This window comes from Onychomys torridus, chromosome 2, assembly GCF_903995425.1.
Source record: "Onychomys torridus chromosome 2, mOncTor1.1, whole genome shotgun sequence".
NCBI lineage: Eukaryota > Metazoa > Chordata > Mammalia > Rodentia > Cricetidae > Onychomys > Onychomys torridus.
The window spans coordinates 44,268,796-44,289,050 of record NC_050444.1 but is presented as its reverse complement, the minus strand read 5'-3'; the positions used below and the strand labels follow the sequence as shown (position 1 = coordinate 44,289,050).

At 41.5% G+C, this 20,255-nt stretch overlaps 1 protein-coding gene across 1 annotated transcript; it reads left to right on the top strand.

Moving 5' to 3' along the window:
- The first annotated feature begins 251 nt into the window (after window positions 1–251).
- Tstd3 (thiosulfate sulfurtransferase like domain containing 3) lies at window positions 252–7,404 on the top strand. The gene is made up of 4 exons (XM_036177889.1): window positions 252–416; window positions 5,414–5,587; window positions 5,679–5,838; window positions 6,571–7,404. Exons 1-4 carry the CDS (start codon window positions 347–349, stop codon window positions 6,641–6,643), a joined length of 477 nt encoding a protein of 158 aa, XP_036033782.1. The 5' UTR covers window positions 252–346; the 3' UTR covers window positions 6,644–7,404.
- The last annotated feature ends 12,851 nt before the right edge of the window (window positions 7,405–20,255 follow it).

Here is a 20,255-nt window from a genome sequence, read left to right as displayed (position 1 = left end):
AATTAAAATAAAATCTTCCCTGGAGTTTTCAAAACATACACATATTTTTGGACACATTTATTCCAGTTAAGTATGATAACTTCAAAATTATAAATAATCCATTTCTGTTGTTTGAAGCTAGTAAATATGTGGTGATTAGTCAATGTAGCAATGGAAAGCTAACACTATAAAACTGCCAAAAACCATCCTGAGATAAAGTAAAATATTAACTGTTTGGCAGTACCCTGTTCTGCCGGTGCTGACTGCGGGGCGCTCAAGAGCCTGGACAGCGCCCGCGGTGAGAAGCCAGGAAGGAGCCGAGAAGGAAGTGGTCAGCAGCGCCCGGGGTCCCAGAAAGCCCACGGTGATGTTGGCCAGGCGGGTGCTTGGGACCTCACGCAGGGTGGCGTTCGGATCGGCGGAGGCTGCGCTTGGCGGTGAGCTTGATCCCTAAGGAACAAAAACCACCTGATTTCGGGTGCCAGGGAGGGGATGACATTGAGCGTGCTCTCTTTAGACTTCCAGTTAATAATATAAGTGAAGCCTCCTACTCTTGGCACGTAGGTATATAGTGCCCACATGCGCTTTTTGCTCCTTTTGATCTTCCAGATTCCATGCTCTCCCAGCCTGGAGATGCGCTGTTGAACACAGCGATAGAGTAAACATGGCACCAAGGTTATTTATCATGAGAATGAATTGTGCAAGTTTGAGTGATGAAGGTCAATTCACCACACAAAGGAGCCAGCAAGAAGGCTCCGGAGAGGCTTAATTACAAACCCACCCTTTTAACTTACCATTGTGACCCACCAGGGGAACAGAGCTCATCTCTTCATGAACCAGACCGTCCCCCACCTTCCACCCTCACACACCCGGTTAAAACAGGTCCATCTCCCATTAATTTTGCAAATTTGGAAACAGAAGAAGTGAAAGTCGTTGCTATTGACCTAGCTGGGTCTAAAGCTCAATCCAGGGCTTCAGTACCTTCCTTGCACCCCTCTATTTTTTTTTTTTTCACTTTTTAAATTTTATTATTTTCTTATTTTAAACACTGCCTCTTCTTTAACGTCTATTTTCTTCCAAAGAAGGAGCTTCCCCGCCCCAGCAAGCTAGCCTCCCTTGCTCCTTTTTTAACGTCTTTTGTTACTGAAGATGGGCTTTTCTGTGTAAATTGTTTTCTTTCACCGTTGTGTAGCAATACTAGACAACCAAACCTGCCAGGCCTCTTGCAGAGGATACAGCTCCCTAAGGAGTTCACCATCTGCACGTGGACGGGCGAGCAGATACAAGTACATAGCCCAGTCCAGAGTGACTGAACTGCAAAGAGCCTCAGATCTAACTTGAGCACAGTGCCAGAGGAAGGTGCCTTTGTGGGTTTTTTGTTTGTTTGTTTTGATTTGGTTTTGGTTTTTTGAGACAGGGTTTTTCTGTGTAGCTTTGGAACCTATTCTGGAACTCTCTGTAGACCAGGCTGGCCTCAAACTCACAGAGATTCACCTGCTTCTGTCTCCTGCATGCTAGGATTAAAAGTGGGCACCACCACCACCTGACATCTTTGTGTATTTTAAAAGTTACACAAATAGTACATGGTTATATTCTCACTAAACCAAAGCAAACAAAACAAAACAAACAAACAAACAAAAAAAACCCCAAAAATAGCACAGCCACAGATCTCCCTTAAATACTCACATTCCACTCCTCAGATGTGTACGATAATGACTCTTTTAAGCTTTTATATGGTTTTCCATAGATAAAAGTTTGTATTATATGTGTGTATTGTATATATACTTCTATATTTTGACTCACATAGATATTTAGTTTTTAAAAACTGCATATATCCCATAGTGGGGATATACTACAGTTTACTAACCAGTCACTTATAAAAAATTTTAGTTCCAGGTTTTTATTATAAAATTATTTGATAACCATTGTGTACCCTACCCTGTGTACACAAACAAGTATTTTACTAGAATGGATACCTGGATAAAATTGTTATAGGAAAGTGACAAGAAATATTAAATAGATATGAAAGGAGAGTCAGTGTCCCTTGTAGAAATGAAGGGAGAGATGTTTCTTTCAGAAGGAGCAGTATGGTATAGTTCGTGAAAACAGCAATAATTATTGATTGCACTGTATATACATTATTTTATTTAAACCTAACAGCATATATTCATTAGTTTTCTCAGTGCTATAACACAATACCAGACAAAAGCAATTTCAGAAGGGGTTTATTTTGGCTCATGGCTTGAGAAGGGATATAGATAGATAGATGAATATAGATATATTCTCCAAAACTTAAGACACAGTCATTTTTTCCTTCAGTGTCAGCAATGATGAATGCGTCTTTGGTTGAACACCAGACCCAGTGGTCAATTTACAAGTAGAGGACATGGCATACAAAACCACCTATAGCTTGAAGCAAATAAATAGTGTGCAGTGTAGGCTCACACCATCGAGAGACTTGGGGAATGTGAGACGAAAGAAAAATATGCTGTTGCTTCAGGCTTTGATCACTGAACGGAAAGACAAGAAAACCTGTCTTTATTACCTACTACCTCACAAGTGAGTACAGTTGAATCATAGGAAGTTAAAAGTCGGTCTGATGATTACAGAAAAATAATTATCTTTGATCCAGTTTCCAGAGTTGTTTGTTGTGGGTACATTTTCCATGTTGGTAAGCAGTGCTAGAACCAAGCTTAACATAATTTATGAAATTACATAGTTTTCTAGTTTCTAACACATAGAAAAAATGCAAATTTAGCCTGCTGTCCTTAATTTGAGTAGGTTGATTCTGAACTTTTAAAAATCTAATTCTGAGGGCTGGAGAGATGTCTGAGTGGTTAAGAGTTCAGGCTGCTCCTGAAGAAGTCCTGAATTGAGTTCCCAGCATCCACTTGGGGCAGCTCCCAACCACAATTCCAGCTCTAAGGGACCTGACACTTCTTCTGACTTCTGAGGGTACCTGTTGAAACCTCCTCACATGTACACACAGATACATATAAAAATAAGTCTTGAACTGGAGAGATGGCTCAGTGGTTAAGAGTACTTACTGTTCTTCCAGAGAACCTGAGTTCAGTTCCCATTGCCACTGTCAGGCGGCTCACAAGTGCTTCTAACTCTAGCTCCAGGGGATATATACATGTGGTATTTGCACACATATGTTAGACACATACATGGGCGGGGGGAACACCTTACAGTAAAAAAAAAAAAAAAAAAGTTTTAAATCTCATCTTGGGGCTCATAAGATAGCTTAGTGGGTAAAGGTGTTTGCCACCTAAGCCTGGTGACCTAATGTGGATCCTGGAACCCATGAAAAGGTGGAAGAACAGACTCCAAAAGTTGTCCTGTCACCCCACACGTGCTCCTGTAGACCAGATGTCTAAAAGTAAAGCCATGAGGCAAAAAGGCTAAACATGCTTAAAATGGTATTACAGCTAATTCCCTTCAAAAGTTCTATTTAAAACTAATCCCAGCACTCAGGAGGCAGAGCCAGGCAGATCTCTGTGAGTTCAAGGCCAGCCTGGTCTACAGAGTGAGTTCCAGGACAGACCTTGTCTCAAAAAACAATAAACTATATATATTTTATTATTTTATGTGTACGGCTATTTTGTCCACATGTTTATCTCATTTACATGCCTGGTGCCTGAAGAAGGGAAAAAGATGGTCCTGGATCCCTCAGAACTGAAATTACAGGTGGCTGTGAGCCACCATCAAATGTTGGAATCAAACCCAGGTCCTCTGGAAGAGCAGTAAGTGCTCTTAACCACTGAACCATCTCTCTAGTCGCCCTTTAGGAGTTCTTAATGACAATGTGTGAGAGACTCCGTTTCCACAGACCTTGGCCAATATTCGGTATTATCAATACTTTTAAGCTTTACAGGCCTGACACAAAGTTTTTTTTGAGAGACAAAGTTTCTCTATGTAGGTCTGGCTGTCCTGCAACTTGCTTGTGGACCAGACTGGCCTTGAACTCAAGGAGATCCACCTGCCTCTGCTCCCCCAAATTCTGGGATTAAAGGTGTGTACCACCATGCCCGGCCGGGGCAGTTTCTTTACTGAAGATTTATGTGGGAGGGGCCTATCCACGGGGGCAGGTAATCTCGGGTGTATAAAGAGCAGGTTGAGCAAGCCATGGAGAACAGGACAACTTGCAGCGCTCCTCCATGGCCTCAGCTTCAGTTCCTGCCTCCGTGATGGACTTAGGAGCTGTAAGGTGAAACAAACCCTTTCTTCCCCAAGTTACTTTTGGTCCTGGAGTTTTGGTACAACAACAGAATACAAGTTACTATCTTTATTTGCAAAGGGAAATGAAGTTAAATTTTTCTTCATATTGTCATTTGACTGAGAGTGGGATTAACAAACTATACTCATAACAATGATTAAATGCTTGATATGTTCCAAAGCCCTTGCTAGCTAAAGGGTTTTTGAGGGACTATGGAGTGTCAGAAGGCCAGCAGTCAAGCATGCAGAGCAAGATGACAGGCTGCCTCCTGTTGCTCACTCAGAATGTGTGCATATTGGAAAATGTTTTTCTGTGCTCTGCTCATGACACCTTTCTCTTCTTAGGTATATTAGGGATGAGCCAGGAAGGAGCCTCACATATTATATAAGCAAGCACTCCACTACTGAGCTACCTACCCTACGTACCCACACAAATAGCTTCTGATGCCAAATGTATAGTTTTCTACCCATGCTAATTCTGTATTTGAGTCTTAAAATTTAATTCTGAACCAACAACCCAGAGTTACTGAAGACACCACAAGGGCTTTCCAACAAAACTGTCCCCATTTCAGACACCACTTCCAAGTCCAGGCCACCATTATTTCTGACCAACATAAATCAAAGATGCCCACGATGTCATTAATTCACTAACAGAACTCAGGCAAGCACTTCTACCAGTTTATTGTCAATGATTTATTAAAGAATGCAGATGGGTAAGCTGCTGAAGAAGTCATGGTGTGAGATCTAGAGGAATCCTAAGTGTAAGTGTTTCCTCCGTCTTCATGGAACTGGGGTGTGCCATGTTCGCAATGCATGGATATGTTAACTCAGGAGAGCTCCAGACTCCATCAATAAAAGGTTTTGACGGAAGTGCCATAATGTAAGCACTGTTGACTGCTAATTCAATCTAGCCTTGCTCCGCTCCACTACATGGAAGACCAGGCATGAAAGATCCAAGTTCTATTCATGGCTTGGGCTTTTGGGTGATTAGTGCCACCCCAAAGCTGTCTAGGCCACCGGAGTCTACCTCATGAAAAGAAAGATATCATCTCCCACTTTCAGAAGTTCTATGCACTTACAAGTCAGGAACCAGGAACAGAATACGTATCCAGAGTTTATTAAAGTAGAAAGTGAACTCAGTTCTGTCATCTAACTATAACCTACTTACAGCTGTTAAGACCAATGTCACTTTAAAGCTGTCCAAACTTTTTTATAGGTTTGAAGTCAATATGGGGAAGCAGCCGACATCATTGCTCTGCTCTTTCTAAGGATGTCACTTATAGGGAACTAAAAACCCTATTGAACTCCAAAAACATTATGTTAATTGATGTTAGAGATGCATGGGAAATTATTGAGCATGGAAAAATACCTGGATCAATCAACATACCATGTAAGTGATGTGAGTTTTAAACTGATTCATTTGTAGGCATAATAACTGATTATATCCAAAACTTAATGGATGCCTTAACATTTTCTTCCAGTGGACGAGGTAGGTGAAGCCCTACAGATGAATCCAAGGGACTTCAAAGAGAAGTACCATGAAGTGAAGCCATCCAAATCTGACAGTCTTGTGTTTTCCTGTTTCGCTGGGATAAGAAGTAAGAAGGCTATGGACACAGCAGTATCACTGGGCTTCAGCAGGTATGTGAAGGAAGGGAAGGCCGGACTGAGCACTGTGGATTGCAACACTGTGTAGATGCTGGGGATGCTGGGACTATAGCTCAGTGGTAGCATAACTGTGAAGGATGTGAAAAGCCCTGGATTCAGTCCCCAGCATAACAAAAATAAAAATAAACGTCTCTTAGTCTATTCAAGAATCTCCTGGGGGAGCGGGGACATTGAGATTGCTCAATGGTTAAGAGCACTGTCTGCAATGCCAGAGGACACAGGTTTGATTCCCAGCACCCACATGGCACCTCATAGCTGTCTGTAATTCCAGTTCCAAGAGATCTGATGCCTTTTTCTGGCTTCTTTGGGCGCCAGGCATGCATGTAGGGTACAGACAAGCAGGCAAAACACCTATACACATATGTGACAAAAATTCAAAGCCTATCAGACCTAAATTGATAATTTGTCTCAAAAAACAAACAAACAAAAAACAGGTGTCTTGGAGCTGGTGATATAATTCAGCGGTAAACCATGTTCCTCACATGTACAAGGCCCTGGATTTAAGCCCTATTACCATAGGGGTTAAAAAAAATACTGTTAATAAAAGCAGTATAAAGACCAAGGGCATGATGTGTTTTTCCAACCTACTCAAAAACCAACATTTTAAAAAAGAGGTATAGAATCTAGATAGTATGGTGCGTAGCTATTGCAAAGTTTCTTTCAATCTTCTGTTCTGAAACCTAACATTATTTTGTACATTTTCAGTGCTCAACATTATGCTGGAGGATGGAAGGAATGGGCAACCTATGAAATGTCAGAGAAAAAACAAGAAAATTGAGTTTTGGAATAAGAGACTCTGTCCTTGTGTCCAATGATAATGGATTAAGCAAAAGAAAACTCCAGTCTTAGCACCAAAGGCTATACTTGGCAACTGTTTTCCTCATCTGTGAATGAAGACACTGCTCCCCTGAACATTTTCAGAGTCTATTGAGGACTGAGATCATATGAATTGCCATTGAAATATACAAATTCCACAGTTAACTTTTAAGTACTTTGGTATTCCGAAAGATCAGGTAGCTTGCATTATCTAATTATGTGCAATCATGTTATAAGCGAAAACAGTGTATTGACAAGCAGTCCTGATCTTAAACAATAACTAAGCATCAGTTTTAGACCCATACTTGTAGTTCTAATACTCAGGCGACTGAGACAGGCAGACTGCTGTTCAGGTTTGAGGCCAGCCTGGACTACAGAGACCCTGTTTCAAAAGAAAAGGATCTCAAAGTAAACTCTGGACAGGAAAACACTTAGAGCATCTGAAGACTCATGGCAAGGTGTGGCCAGAATAATTAACAATGTAGTTAATTTTAAAAATTAAAGTTAATGTGAGGATAAAAATTGCACGGGTTATGACTATGGAAGGCAAACTAACCTGGAAGAGGTCGGGAAATTTTGTAGGCTAGTAGAGATGTTCTGTGGCATGATGGAAATGTCAGGCATGTGTGTGTCAAAACTCATCAAAGCAAACGAAAAGATATGTGTGTTTACAAGTAATATACCTCAATTTAAAAATGAATAAAAACAAGTAATTACCCAGTTTGACTCCTTCTAGTGTGCGTATATTTCTTTAGAATGTTAAGTTATACACTTGTTAGTGTGCTGGCATAATAGCAGCAAAATAAAGGTGTGTTTTCTTACCTGCTTCTTCTGACTCATTTTCTTTTTTCCCTTTCATTCATATAGTCTTTTCAATGATGTAGGACCTACCTAGCAAAGCTCTCTAAAATAAGATGGAAAGCCATTGGAAGACTAGAAATGCAGCAACACATGTGCGTTGGAAGGGGTAGCCTACTTAAAGGCATTACTGAAGCAGTGAGGTGTTGCACAAATTCTAAACTGTCTTATAATAAAAAACCTGGAGCCAGATATTGGGGTAAATGCTGAAAGATCAGAGAGACAAAGGAACAAGCCACTAGAGAAACTTCTCACCACTACCCAATCCTCAGGCCGAATGAGAGGTAAGATCCTATCTCCATGAGTCCTCTGACTGCAAGCCTCTGGGTCCTCAGCCAAAAGGCTCTGGGTTTTCAGCAAAAAGGCCTTAGTTCCTGTCTCCTCACACCACCACTGCCTGGCCTCTATGTTTAAGCTAGTGGCTGGCTCTGTCCTCTGATCCTCAGGCAAGCTTTGTTTGATACACAATATATAACCACAGCAAGGCTTTCAAAGAACTATGTTCTTAAGGAGAAAGTGAGCTGTAGAGGATGACCCTGAAAGGTAGTACTGGGCCCATGAACTAACAGGAACTTGGATAAAGTGCCAGGCTTTTAGTTACAAACTAATAGGTGCAAATAAGCCACAAATTGAGCACTCCCCTCAAGAACTGAGTCAACTAAATACAGGTGTCTTCCAGATCATATGATAGATGAATATATAGAAATGTGACTGTATTCCAGTAAAATTTCTTATGGACACCAAAGTTTTATATGTTCATGTGTCATCAAATAGTCTATCAACTATTTAAAAATATAGCAAGCACTCTTACCTCAAGGCCAGGCCAAAACAGCAGGTGACAAACCAAATTTAGCTTATAAGACACAGTGTGTGGTTAGCCAAAGGCTATCTAAAGTTTTCACATAGAATGTTTAGACTTTACACAGTAAGCAGGGTCTTTTTCATTTCTGTTTTGAGAGAGGGTCTTACTATGTAGCTCTGGCTGGCCTAGAACTCAATATGTAGACCAGGCTGGCCTCAAACTCACAGAGATTACCTGCCTCTGCTTCCCAAATGTTGGGATTCAAGGTATGTACCACCAGCAGTAAATATGATCTTCTTCTTTTTTTCTTTCTTTCTTTTTTTTTTTTTTTTTTTTTTTTGGTTTTTTGAGACAGAGTTTCTCTGTGTAGTTTTGGTGCCTGTCCTGAATCTTGCTCTGTAGCCCAGGCTGGCCTCAAAATCACAGAGATCTGCCTGGCTCTGCCTCCTGAGTGCTGGGATTAAAGGTGTGTGCCACCACCGCCACCACCACCACCACCACCCAGCTATATAAATATGATCTTATGATTGAAAAATAATAGGAAAAAAAGAGTTGACTGTTGTTGGTATATGTCTGTAATCTCATCACTTGGGAGGTGAAGGCAGGAAGATTAAAAATTAAAGGTCCTTAGCTACACAGTGAGTTCAAGGGAAGTTTGAGCTATCCGAAACTGCCTCAGAGAAAAAAAAGAGAGTAGAAACAGAACCATAGAGGATTTACATATTGGACTTTCAGACACAAGGATTAACGTAACTATAACAACAAAAAAGGAAAGTAGCTAAAATATATTCAGTAATTTGATGACAAAAGTAAGGGGAACTACATCAAAACACAAGAAGTATCAAATAGGAATTCTAGAACTTAAAACACAATAACTAAGCCAGGCTCATTGAAGCATGTCTACAATCTTAGTCATGCAGGAGGCTGGGGCAGAAGGATTATGAGTTCAAAGCCAACCTAAGCAAATTAATAAGAACCTATCTAAAAATGTAAAGAGGGTTAGGGGTGTAGCTTAGGGATAGCAAATTTAGCCAGGGCACACAAGGCTCTGGTCTGATTTCTGGTAACCAAACATAACAACAAAAGACAACACCCAACAGATGTTAAACAGGCTTAACAACAGATTAGACACACATAATAAGATTAATGTTGGGGTTGGGGATTTAGCTCAGTGGTAGAGTGCTTGCCTAGCAAGCACAAGGCCCTGGGTTTGATCCTCAGCTCTGGCAAAAAAAAAAAAAAAAAAAAAAAGATTAATGTCAATGAAAAATTAGAGGTTCTAATTCTGCCTTTATTCCCAGCATGTGGGAGGCAGAGGCAGGTGGATCTCTGGGTTCAAGGCCAGCTTGGTCTACAGAGTGAGTTCCAGGACAGCCAGGGCCACACAGAAAAACCCTGTCTCAAAAAAACAAAAAAGAAAAACTAGAGGTTTTTATATTAAGAGCAAATTATAGAAACATACCATATAGCTATCATTTATTAGGCATTTTGGTATAGCTATGGAAATAACAGATGCCAATTTCAGAATGGTTTCCATTGAGGGAAGAGAAACATAGGTATTAAGAACATTGTTAACATTCTATTTAATGTCTGTTACTTATTACCACCACCTTTTCTAGGGGATAGAGTCTATTATTGAGGGAAGAGTCCAAGGTACATACAGAGAGGAAAAGTGAGAACGGACTCCTTAAGAGTGTTTTTTGTTCTCAGCAAACACTGTGAGGACCGATGGCCAAGAAGGCATGGGGGTGGGTATCTAAACAGGACCAACAGGGAAAGGGGAGGATCTAGGGGGCCTATAAAATACCCAATCCAGAGTTCATTTAGTCAACTCCCAGCACTCAGGTGCCTCCCATACCAAAGCGAGCTGCTTGCTTGCTTGATTAGAGCTCTGGCGGTTGCTTTCTGTCTTCCCTGTCCCACCGAACATGCTCAGCCATTCCCTAGACCAAGAGCACACCCTTATAGTTCTTGAGGGCTCATCTGGGTTTTGAGAAGACCCATATTCAAGGCATGCAGCAGACATGGTGCTGGAGAAGGAGCTGAGAGTTCTACATCTGGATCAGCAGGCAGCAGGAACAGGGAGAGACATTGGACCTGGCTTGGGCTTCTGTAACCTCAAAGCCCACCCCAGTGACACACTTCCTCCCAAAAGGCCATATCTCCCAAGGCTTTCCAAATAGCGGCACTCTCAGATAACTAAGCATTCAAATATATGCGCCTATGGGGGCCATTTGCTTTCAATCACTGTAGTCTGGGAAAGGACCATGGGGAAGATCATGCTTCTGCTCTATTGTTTTCTCACCCCACTCCCAGACATTCTGACCCCTTCTGTAGTTACATGGGATTGGTTTCTCAACTGAAGCCTCCCAAGACTAGCTTCTTGTGCCATGTTTGCAGATGCAGAAGCCAGATCAATGGTTAACAACTGTGTGAGGGGTAGAGTATTGGTTTTTGCCAAACTGACAAAAACTGACATATCTGGGAAGAGGAAATCTCAATGGAAGAACTGCCTCCATCAGATTGTCCTGTGGGGTATTTTCTTGATTGACATGGGAGGGCCCAGCTCACTGCGGGCAGTGCCAGACCTGGGCAGGTAGTCCTGCGTAGTGTAAGAAAACAGGCTCAGCAAGCCACAGGGAACAATTCAGTAAATGGGGTTCCTCCAGATTGCTCCAGTTCTTGCCTCCAGATTCCTACACTGAGTTCCTGCCCCGATGCCCCTTAATGATGCACTGTGACATGGAAGTGTGAGCCAAATAAACTCTTCCTTTCCTCTAGTGCAACAGAGAAGCACACTAGATCAGGTAGCTTTTAAAATGAAAAAGGATAGCAATGAAGTCCCCCATGGTCCTTCAGCATACTTTTCCTACTACCCTCTTGGTTGGCCTGTGCCTGGCATCATACGAAGGAAGCCTGGGAGTGAAGGAACTCTTGGAGCAGAAAGGGATGAAGTCCAATCTTTTTGTTTTTGCCAGAGCTGAGAATCAAACCCAGGGCCTTGCGCTTGCTAGGCACGCGCTCTACCACTGAGCTAAATCCCCAACCCCAAATTAAAGTCCAATCTTTTTATAAATCCAGCAGTAACAAGTTTATAATGTTCTGTCTCTAAAATCATTTTTAGCTGCAATATAGAGGGTGGTGCGACCATTTGTCAACACTTTCCAATGCTTAATTTTCTATAGTCTGCCCTTGACTTGATTGCTACTGCCAAAGTATATCCAGAGGTCAGAGGATGCTGTAATCTAAGTGCCCAATAGTATCCTTGCAAGACTTCTCTAATAGTATCTACTGATTGCACCATGGGCCCTTCTAATCTTTTGATTGCTTATTTTTTGAGACAGGGTCTCTCTGCGTAGTCCTGGCTGTCCTGGAACTGGTTTGATAGACCAGATGATCACACCTGGCTCACCAAGGACCCTTCTATCCTGATCGTCCTTTAGACTGTGGCCTCTCTATTTCCTACCAATTAGATACTCACTACACCAGGCATGGCCTCTCTCCATTGAGGATCTCTGTGACTGATACGTTTTTGTAAACTCTTTCTTGCAAGAAATCAGATGGCAAATCAAATGTGTTGGGAAAGCATAGCACCAGAAGTATCTTAAATACAGAGCTATAGGGTGTCTGGGCCTGAGCCCCTGTAGGCAGACACATGATGACATGTCTCTACAAGCAAGATGAATCACAGAGGAACCTTGGAGAAGGTATCTCACTACTTGTTTTGCCCTCTCCCTGGGACAGATGAGAACATACTGTCCTATAGGCACGTTGGAGATGGCCCCTATCCCCAGTGGCCTAGGGAATATGGGTAGGGAAGTGGTGACCCCAGTCCAAGACTTCTCTGTTGTTTCTCCTTATTGAAGATTGGACAGATGCCAAGATTTCTCTCAAGTCTTCACTTGGCTGCCTTCACGGCGCAGAATTAGACACTCAGACAAACACAAACTCCAATTTTCTTGAGCAGCATTTCTCCCATATCCCCTGGGTAATGGGTGGTGGTGGTGGGACACAAAAGCTGCCTGGGGCCCTCAAGTATACCATCCTTCAACTGGACCAGTTCTGCAAAAACAGAGGAAATGGTGCAAGGTTCCTATGTTCAACTTTGATCTTTGACAGTGCCTGGAATTGGCCCGCTATTGTCAGACAGAGTCCACCATTTTGACAATCATCTGTAGTTCAGCTCTCCCACCTCTGAAACCAGGGACCCCTACATAACTCAGTAATCCCACCACCTCAGTCCCCTTTTCTCATCCCAGCTCCTTCAAACCCATACACCCCAACTGGCAGCCCTGGCTCCACCTGGACCCCCACCATAGCCTGAAGAACCTAGAGAAGTTCAGTCTGAGTGAGGCTTCTGGGCTATTCCCCTAGCAAGGAGTTGGTGAGAGAATTAAGACCCATCTACATCCACTGACTCTTCTGTTAGCAGCAGAGCTTAAAGATATCAAAATGGAATTAGGTAGTTCATAGAGAATCCCAACCAATAGGAATAAGCCTTCCAGAATCTAAATGTCTTTATGACATGGCCTGGAGGGATGTCATGCTCATCTTAGTTTTTGTTTTGGGATAGGGCTTCACAGTGTGGTTGCCTCTGCCTCCTAAGCTGTGTGCCACCACACCCAGCTCTTGTTCATTTCAGATAAGACTTTGACCCCAGTGGAAAAACAGAGGGTAACCGAGAGGGTGGTAGCTGATGATAATGACTACCACCATGGCCCACATCTAAGTTCCCACAGGAGTCTAGGCAGTTCCTTTGAACGGTGACTCCCAGGTAAACCATAGAGAAAGCACTTTATTGTGTTTCAGAGAGCTTAAGGAGAGCAAAGACCAAGCCTCTCAATTACTCTCAGCTGATGGCCAATTTCCAGGCATGTAGAAAGTGACAGTTTTGGGCAATAATTTAGCAGATGCAGGTGCAAGGGCAGAGGCACTCAGGACAGAGGAAAAGGTTCCCCCTTATGAGACTACTTCCTGCTTCTATTGAGGACACATCACATTCCATCCAAGATAGAGGAAGCCCAGGAAAACAGCTACAGCCTGGACCACCACAGATGGTGGCCTGCCCCCAATTGTCATTTATGGTTGTCTAAATCAATACAATGGGAAATTCTAAAGTTCCCTTCACCAAATATATCACCAGGAAAGGGAAAACTCCATTCAGTTAGTGTGGAAGTTTGTTTGTAATTGGCCCCCATAAGCTCATAGGGAGCGGCACTCTTGGGAGGAGTGGCCTTGTTGAAGTAGGAGGTGTGACATTGTTGGAGGAAGTGTGTCACTGTGGGGGCAGGCTTTGAGGTCTCTTTTGCTCAAGTTTTCTTCAGTGTGACACAAAGTCCACTTCCTGTTGCCTTCTGATCAAGATATAGCTAGCACCATGTCTACTTGTGTACTGTCATGCTCCCCATCATGATGATAATGGACCAAACCTCTGAACTGTACGTGAGCCACCCCAATTAAATGTTTTCTTTCTAAGAGTTGTCATGGTCAGGGTGTCTCTTCACAGCAATAGAAACCCCAAATAAATAAGACTGTTAGCCAGAAAGATATTCTTGGGGACTGAGCTGCTGGAAGTCTTGGCTCACATAGGCCAAAGGTGGGGACCTGCCAAAAGACTAATTCCCAGATGAATCACTTACCTCTCCCTGGTATGCAAAGGCAAAGAAAATACCCAAAAGAATTAACTACCTACCAGGGGACAAAGTACCATCTCCTACAGCATGAGTGGACACTTTGACTGGATGGATTGAACCATTCCTTGTCAGATGGAAAGGACACAGAAAGTAGTAACTCTTCTAAATGAAAAAAAATTCCTAAGTTTGGAGTGCCTAAAAGTATACAGAGTTGAAATAGGCCAGATTTCAAGGCCAAAGTTACTCCAGGAGGTTTCCCAGGAACTGTGGATACAACTTAACCTCCACTGTGCCCAGCATCACCAGTCTTCCAGAAAAGTAGAAAGAATAAATAGGCTACTAAAAATATTGCCTTACTAAGCTAATGCAAGAAACTCCTATTTCTTGGATTTAAGTTATTATCCTTAGCCCTTTGGGATTGCCCTTAGCAGTTTTGTACACCAGGCCTGTCCATTGAAGTAACTTGCTACATGATCCTCAAACTAACCAGCATGTATCACCCACCTATCCAAGTTCCAACAAGTACTTTTGGAACTTTGCTGTGGAATAATGCTTTTGTACACAGCTTTAATGAAACACTGATTGGCCAGTAGCCAGGCAGAAAGTATAGGTGGGATAATCAGACAAGAATTCTGGGAAGAGGAAGGCTGAGTCAGGATGCTAGCCCACTGACTGAGCAGCATGTAATGGCACACAGGTAAAGCCACCAAACATGTGGAGACATAGAGATTAACAGAAATGGACTGAGTTTAAGTGTAAGAGGTAGTCAGTAGTTAGTGGCCGAGCAGTTTTAATTAATATAAGCCTCTGTGTGTTTACTTGAATAACTGCAGACTGGGTGGGACACAGGAAAACTTCTGGCTACAAAACTTAAACCAGGGAGGCCTAGATATGAGACACAGGACAGTCCCGGTACTATCCTGGGAACCAAGTTCTGGTAAAGACAGTCAAAGAGATGCCTTCTTTAAGTCTCAATTGAGAAGATCCTTACCCTGTGATCTTCATCTGTTCCATGGAATGAGTCAGCAATACCCTAGATGATTACCATACTGTTGGGGAAAAGTATTTTAAGGTGTGTTACTAACTCTATGAAGCTGTTACTGTGCCTGTGTAAAACACTTGGTCTAATAAAGAACTGGCCAATAGCAAGGCGGAGAAAGTATAGGTGGAGCTGGCAGGCAGAGAGAATATATAGAGGGAGAAATCTGGGCAAGGTCTAGAAGCCAGAGGAGAAGGACATCAGGGGCCAGCCACCCAGCTACACAGCAAGCCATGGAGTAAGATTTACAGAAGTAAGAGAATAGGAAGAGCCTAGAAGCAAAAGGTAGATGAGATAATTTAAGTTGAGGAAAGCTGGCAAGAAATAAGCCAAGCTAAGGCCAGGCATTTACAAGTAAGAATTCATCTGTGTGATTTATTTGGGATCTGGATGGCAGGTCCTGCAAAAAAGAGCAAAAACAACCACCACCACATTCCTTTACATGACTGTCTGCACTTGGCCACAATTAAAACAAGAGGAGTCTGATGTTTTCATTTTCTAAGACAGGGTCTCCCTACATGGTTTAGGGTGCCCTCAAACTCAAGATCCTTTTTCCCCAGCCTACCAAGTGCCAAAAGACCTGTAGTAGCACTTCTAGACTGATATTAAAACCGTTACTATCATGGTGTCAGAGGCTTCAAAATGTAAAACTACAGCATATGATTTAATGCTTTATTTATAAGAGTAGCTGCTTTATCTCAATCATGGGAGCTCACCTTTTGAGTAGATCTACAAGGGAGCAGAGGTAACCATGGAAAACGTGGCAACAATAGACCAAATTCTGAATTAACCAAATGCCTCAGCTTCCCTTCATCATCATCTTCCTCAACTAACTTTCATAATTTCCATGGGGCCTCTTCAATTCTGTGAGAATGTATTCTTTTGCTATTTACTATGTATGTGTCAGAACACTTAGTGGATACAGGTTCAGCATCTAATGCAGTTTTGTATCCTTTTTTAAAAAAAGATTTAAGTTTTTATGTGTAGTTTTATGATTGTTTTTCCTGCACTTGGTAGTTCACTGAATGCATGCAGTGCCCAAAGATGTCAGAAAAGGGAGTCAAATCTCCTGGAACTGTTGTTACAGATGGTTGTAAGCTGCCACAAGGGTGCTGGAAATTGAACCTGGGTTCTCTGCAAGAGCATCAAATGTTCTTAGACCTCTAAGCCATCTCTCCTACACTAAATACTGTATTATTTTAAAAAAATACCCTTAAGTTATTATTTTTATGTATATGGGTATTTTGCCTGCATGTAGGTCTGTGCATCACTTGCATAATTGGCCCCTGTAGAAGCCAGGAGAGGGTATCAGATGCCCTGGAACTGGAGTCACAGATGGGCCATGTGAGTGTTGAGAATTCAACCTAGCAGCTAGTGCTCTTAACTGCTGAACCATCTCTCCAGCCCAAATGATGTATTCTTTTTTTCTTTTTTGGTTTTTCAAGACAGGGTTTCTTTGTATAGATCTGGCTGTCCTGGAACTAGCTCTGTAGGTCAGGCTGGCCTTGAATTCAGAGATCCACCTGCCTATGCCTCCCAAGTGCTGCAATTTAAGGTGTATACCACCACTGCCAGGCACAAATGCTATATTCTTAAAGCCAACCTTGGCGGCTCATAACTTTAATCCCAGGATTATAGAGGCTGAGGCAAGAACAGTGTTTGAGGCCAGCCTGGGCTGTGTAAGGAGACCCTAAGTCAATCAGTCAATACAAATGAAAAAGTGAACAATTTATATACCTTCCAGCAAAGTAAGTTGTTCCCTGTGTTTGAAAAAAACATACTTTTAAATTACCAAGACCTTTTCAACACTGTAAGTTGCTTCAGCACTGTAACAGGGCCCTAGACCTTAGCACAGCCACGATGGAAGTTCCATTTGGGCTGTAAAATTCAGCATGCAGACAGAACCACAAGCCAAAACAAAAACAAAGGCCTAATCCACCAAAGTCCATATATAGTTGTGGGAAAGTCTTTAAATGTACTAAGCTTGCTTTTTAGCTATTGTAATTCTGCTTCTGGCTAACTGTTCGTGTTAACTGAAGTATGTCAACCCAGAACGTGTTTTTTTGTACTGAAAAGCTCCCCCAAGAAAGGCTCAGGGCTACACTGGGATACCGAATACCCAGCGCAGTCACCAGCCAGCTAATACAGATTTTATTGGCTTACACCCATGTCTGGTGAAAATCCCACAGCAAGCACCAAGGCAAAGGAGAAAATGAGAGAGATTTAAGTAAGGAGGGAGAAGTGGAAGAAGAGAAACTTCCAGAAGATGATATCCTAGTAGAATCTCACTGAGTGCATTCATAAGTTCCTATTTTCTTTGAAGATCAAATCTGAGGACAGTTGTTTATCCTTGATTCTCTGCTGCTCTTATTTTAACACACAGACTTTCCAAATACCTTTGTCTTCTCAAGTATGTAGGATCCTTTAAATTATGGCAACATTCTAACTTGCAACAGTGTGACTAAACCAAACAGAAGGGCTGTAAAGGAAAACTGTTAAAACAGGGAATAAAGAGCAGGGTGGTGGCGCAGGCCTTAATCCCTGCACTGAGGAGGCAGATCTCTGTGAGTTCCAGGACAGCCTGGTCTACACGGAGAAACTGTCTTGGATAAAAACAAAACAAAATGGCACAAAGAACTCTTTAAAACAGCCAACAAGTCTAATGCCCTTAGACAGGGAATGAACTGCACTCTCAATCAAGAGCAAGGCGCTACTTAAAGGCTTGACATGCCCCTATCTTTGGTAACAACCTAAGAGAATAAAGGGGTGTGTGTGGAGAGATCACAATCTAGTCAGTTCTACACAGCAGTGACACTCGGCCTTGAGGGCAGTCATTCTCTCCTGGAAGATGACACATTCAGCCAAATCGCCCTACGTGTGAATGGTAAAGAACAAACAATAAAGAATTCTGGGATAACCTAACAAGAAACACTAAACAAATTATAACCAAGGTAACTGCCAATTATAAAAGGCAAAATAGTCTAAAGAAATTAGATTATAGAAGACTATTATCTATATATCTGTACATAACTGAGCATTGTACAATTTATTGTCATTTGGGGATACTGTCTCAGGTAGTTCAGGCTGGCCTCAAACTCTTCATATGTAGCCCAGGTTAGACTTGAACTTCTGACTCTCCTGACTCCATACCCTAAGTGCTAGTACTAAAGCTGTGGGTCAGCTCAAACTGTACAATTAAATGATAGAAATTCCATCACAGGAGGGAGGGGGAAATGTGTGGGAAAACAAGACCGTCCATCTTCCATATTTAGGTAATCTTCAATATTGAAAATAAATGAGAAATAAATACAATGGGGGGAGTAAGTGGAGGGTAGCATGGTAACGTGTCTGGAGCTCCAATGAGCAGGTTTTATGGATTAGAATCTGTATCTAAGCTGTCACTTACTTCATATGATATGAGTTCTCATCTCTGAAGTAAATTACTCTGAGAACTAGCTCAAACTAAGCACACGATGTGCATCTGACATACAGTAAATGCTCAAATTAACGATAATATATATTAGGAGCTTGCTAACTGGAAATGTTGAAGTAAATAGCAGAGAAATGACTACAAGTTAAAAAGAAAAGCAGGAAATGGGAATGAGAGGTAGGTGGAATGAGACAGGAGTCTTAACATTCTCATTATTATCTGACAGCAGCACTGTCCAATGCAAGCCACTCTGTGATTTTAAATGTTCCTACATTTAAAAAATTAAAAAGAAACAAGAAAAATTAATTTGAATAATGTTTTATTTAATTCTATGTATCCAAAATATTATCATTTAAAACACATAATGGTTATAAACAAATTGAGATTTTTAACATTCTTTTGTTTTGTAATAAGTACCTAAAATCCAACATGTTTGTACATTTACAGCATATCTGCATTCAGACAAGCCACACGGTAACCATTCAACCCTAAGTGGCTGGTGGCTATGATACTGGACAGTGTGCCTAAGACAGTAATTGATTCTGAAAAACAATACTTGTCATGTGGGTGACAATACAGCGACAGCCACTATGTGCTTACTGATGGAAGAGACTGCCACCTTATACAGTAGTCTACCAAAACAAATAGGATCTCCATGCGATCAACCTTCATATTGCCAATTTATAAAAAACAAAGGAGAAAGAAAACACACTAAATGGCATGCCAAGGATGCCCACAGCAAAATTTAGGCTATGGGAGACTTAATAGATTAACAAATGAAAACCAGGAATTTTTTTTTAAATAACATGGAGGAAGAATCCATGAATCTAAAAGTAAAAGGATTTATAAATGAATACATAGACTGTTCTGTAACTCCCAGGGAACTGAAACTTTTTTTTTTCTTTTTGAAACAGGGTTTCTCTGTGTAGTTTTGGTGCCTCTCTTGGATCTCTAGACCAGGCTGGCCTCGAACTCACAGAGATCCACCTGGCTCTGCCTCCCAAGTGCTGGGTTTAAAGGCGTGCGCCACTACCACTCAGCTCGGAACTGAAACTTTTAATGTAATATTTGATAATTATTTTCATTACTTTTAAGTAAAGTACAAAAAATATTTTTAAAAAAACTTTAAAAGTACTTTTATAGTGTTTTAAGGAGCCATTTCCTTTCAGGAGCACATACTGAAATATTTACAGATGAAATAATGTCTGGAATTTTCTTCAAAATAATATGCAAACTGGAGACAGGTGTGAAAGTTGAAAAAAGGAGAAACTGACTATGAATCAGTAATTGCTGAGGCTAGATCATACACACACGGAGGTTTATTACACTGCTCTGTCTGCTCTTGTAAACTTTTAATTTTCGACAATAAGAGATTGCGAAGAAAACCATGAAACAGGAAGGTTAGACTGGAAAATACACTGGAGAAAAAAGGCCTGAAGATAAAACTACAGTCAATGACTGTGATGAGCAATCACCAAGCATCCAAGCTAAGCTCAGATCCACTCCTGAAGGCCTGCAGAGAGCTTGTTTTCTTGTTCTTATCTTATACAGCCTTAGGAGGTTCCATACTGGTGCCAATGTGTCGTCTCCTTTCCAGCTCATCTGATGTTCTCCATAAGGAATCAAGACTTTCCTTACAATCTATTCATAAACCACATGAAATCACCCCTTTATACAAAGTATGATGGGCGTTAATTTAACATGCAGAAAGATTCTGAGAAAACCTAAGTAAAATTTAACAAGATGAGTTCAAGACACTAGTAAATACAGCTGAAGAACTTAACTTTTATTCTGCTAATTTTAACTAGGAAG

Excerpts from the sequence above, each read along its gene's own strand:
- Tstd3 (XM_036177889.1), top strand. The coding sequence starts at position 347 with ATGTTGGCCAGGCGGGTGCTTGGGACCTCACGCAGGGTGGCGTTCGGA. Across the intron at positions 417-5,413 it reads GGCGGAGGCTGCGCTTGGCG|GTTTGAAGTCAATATGGGGA; the intron begins GTGAGCTTGATC and ends ACTTTTTTATAG. Across the intron at positions 5,839-6,570 it reads GTATCACTGGGCTTCAGCAG|TGCTCAACATTATGCTGGAG; the intron begins GTATGTGAAGGA and ends GTACATTTTCAG.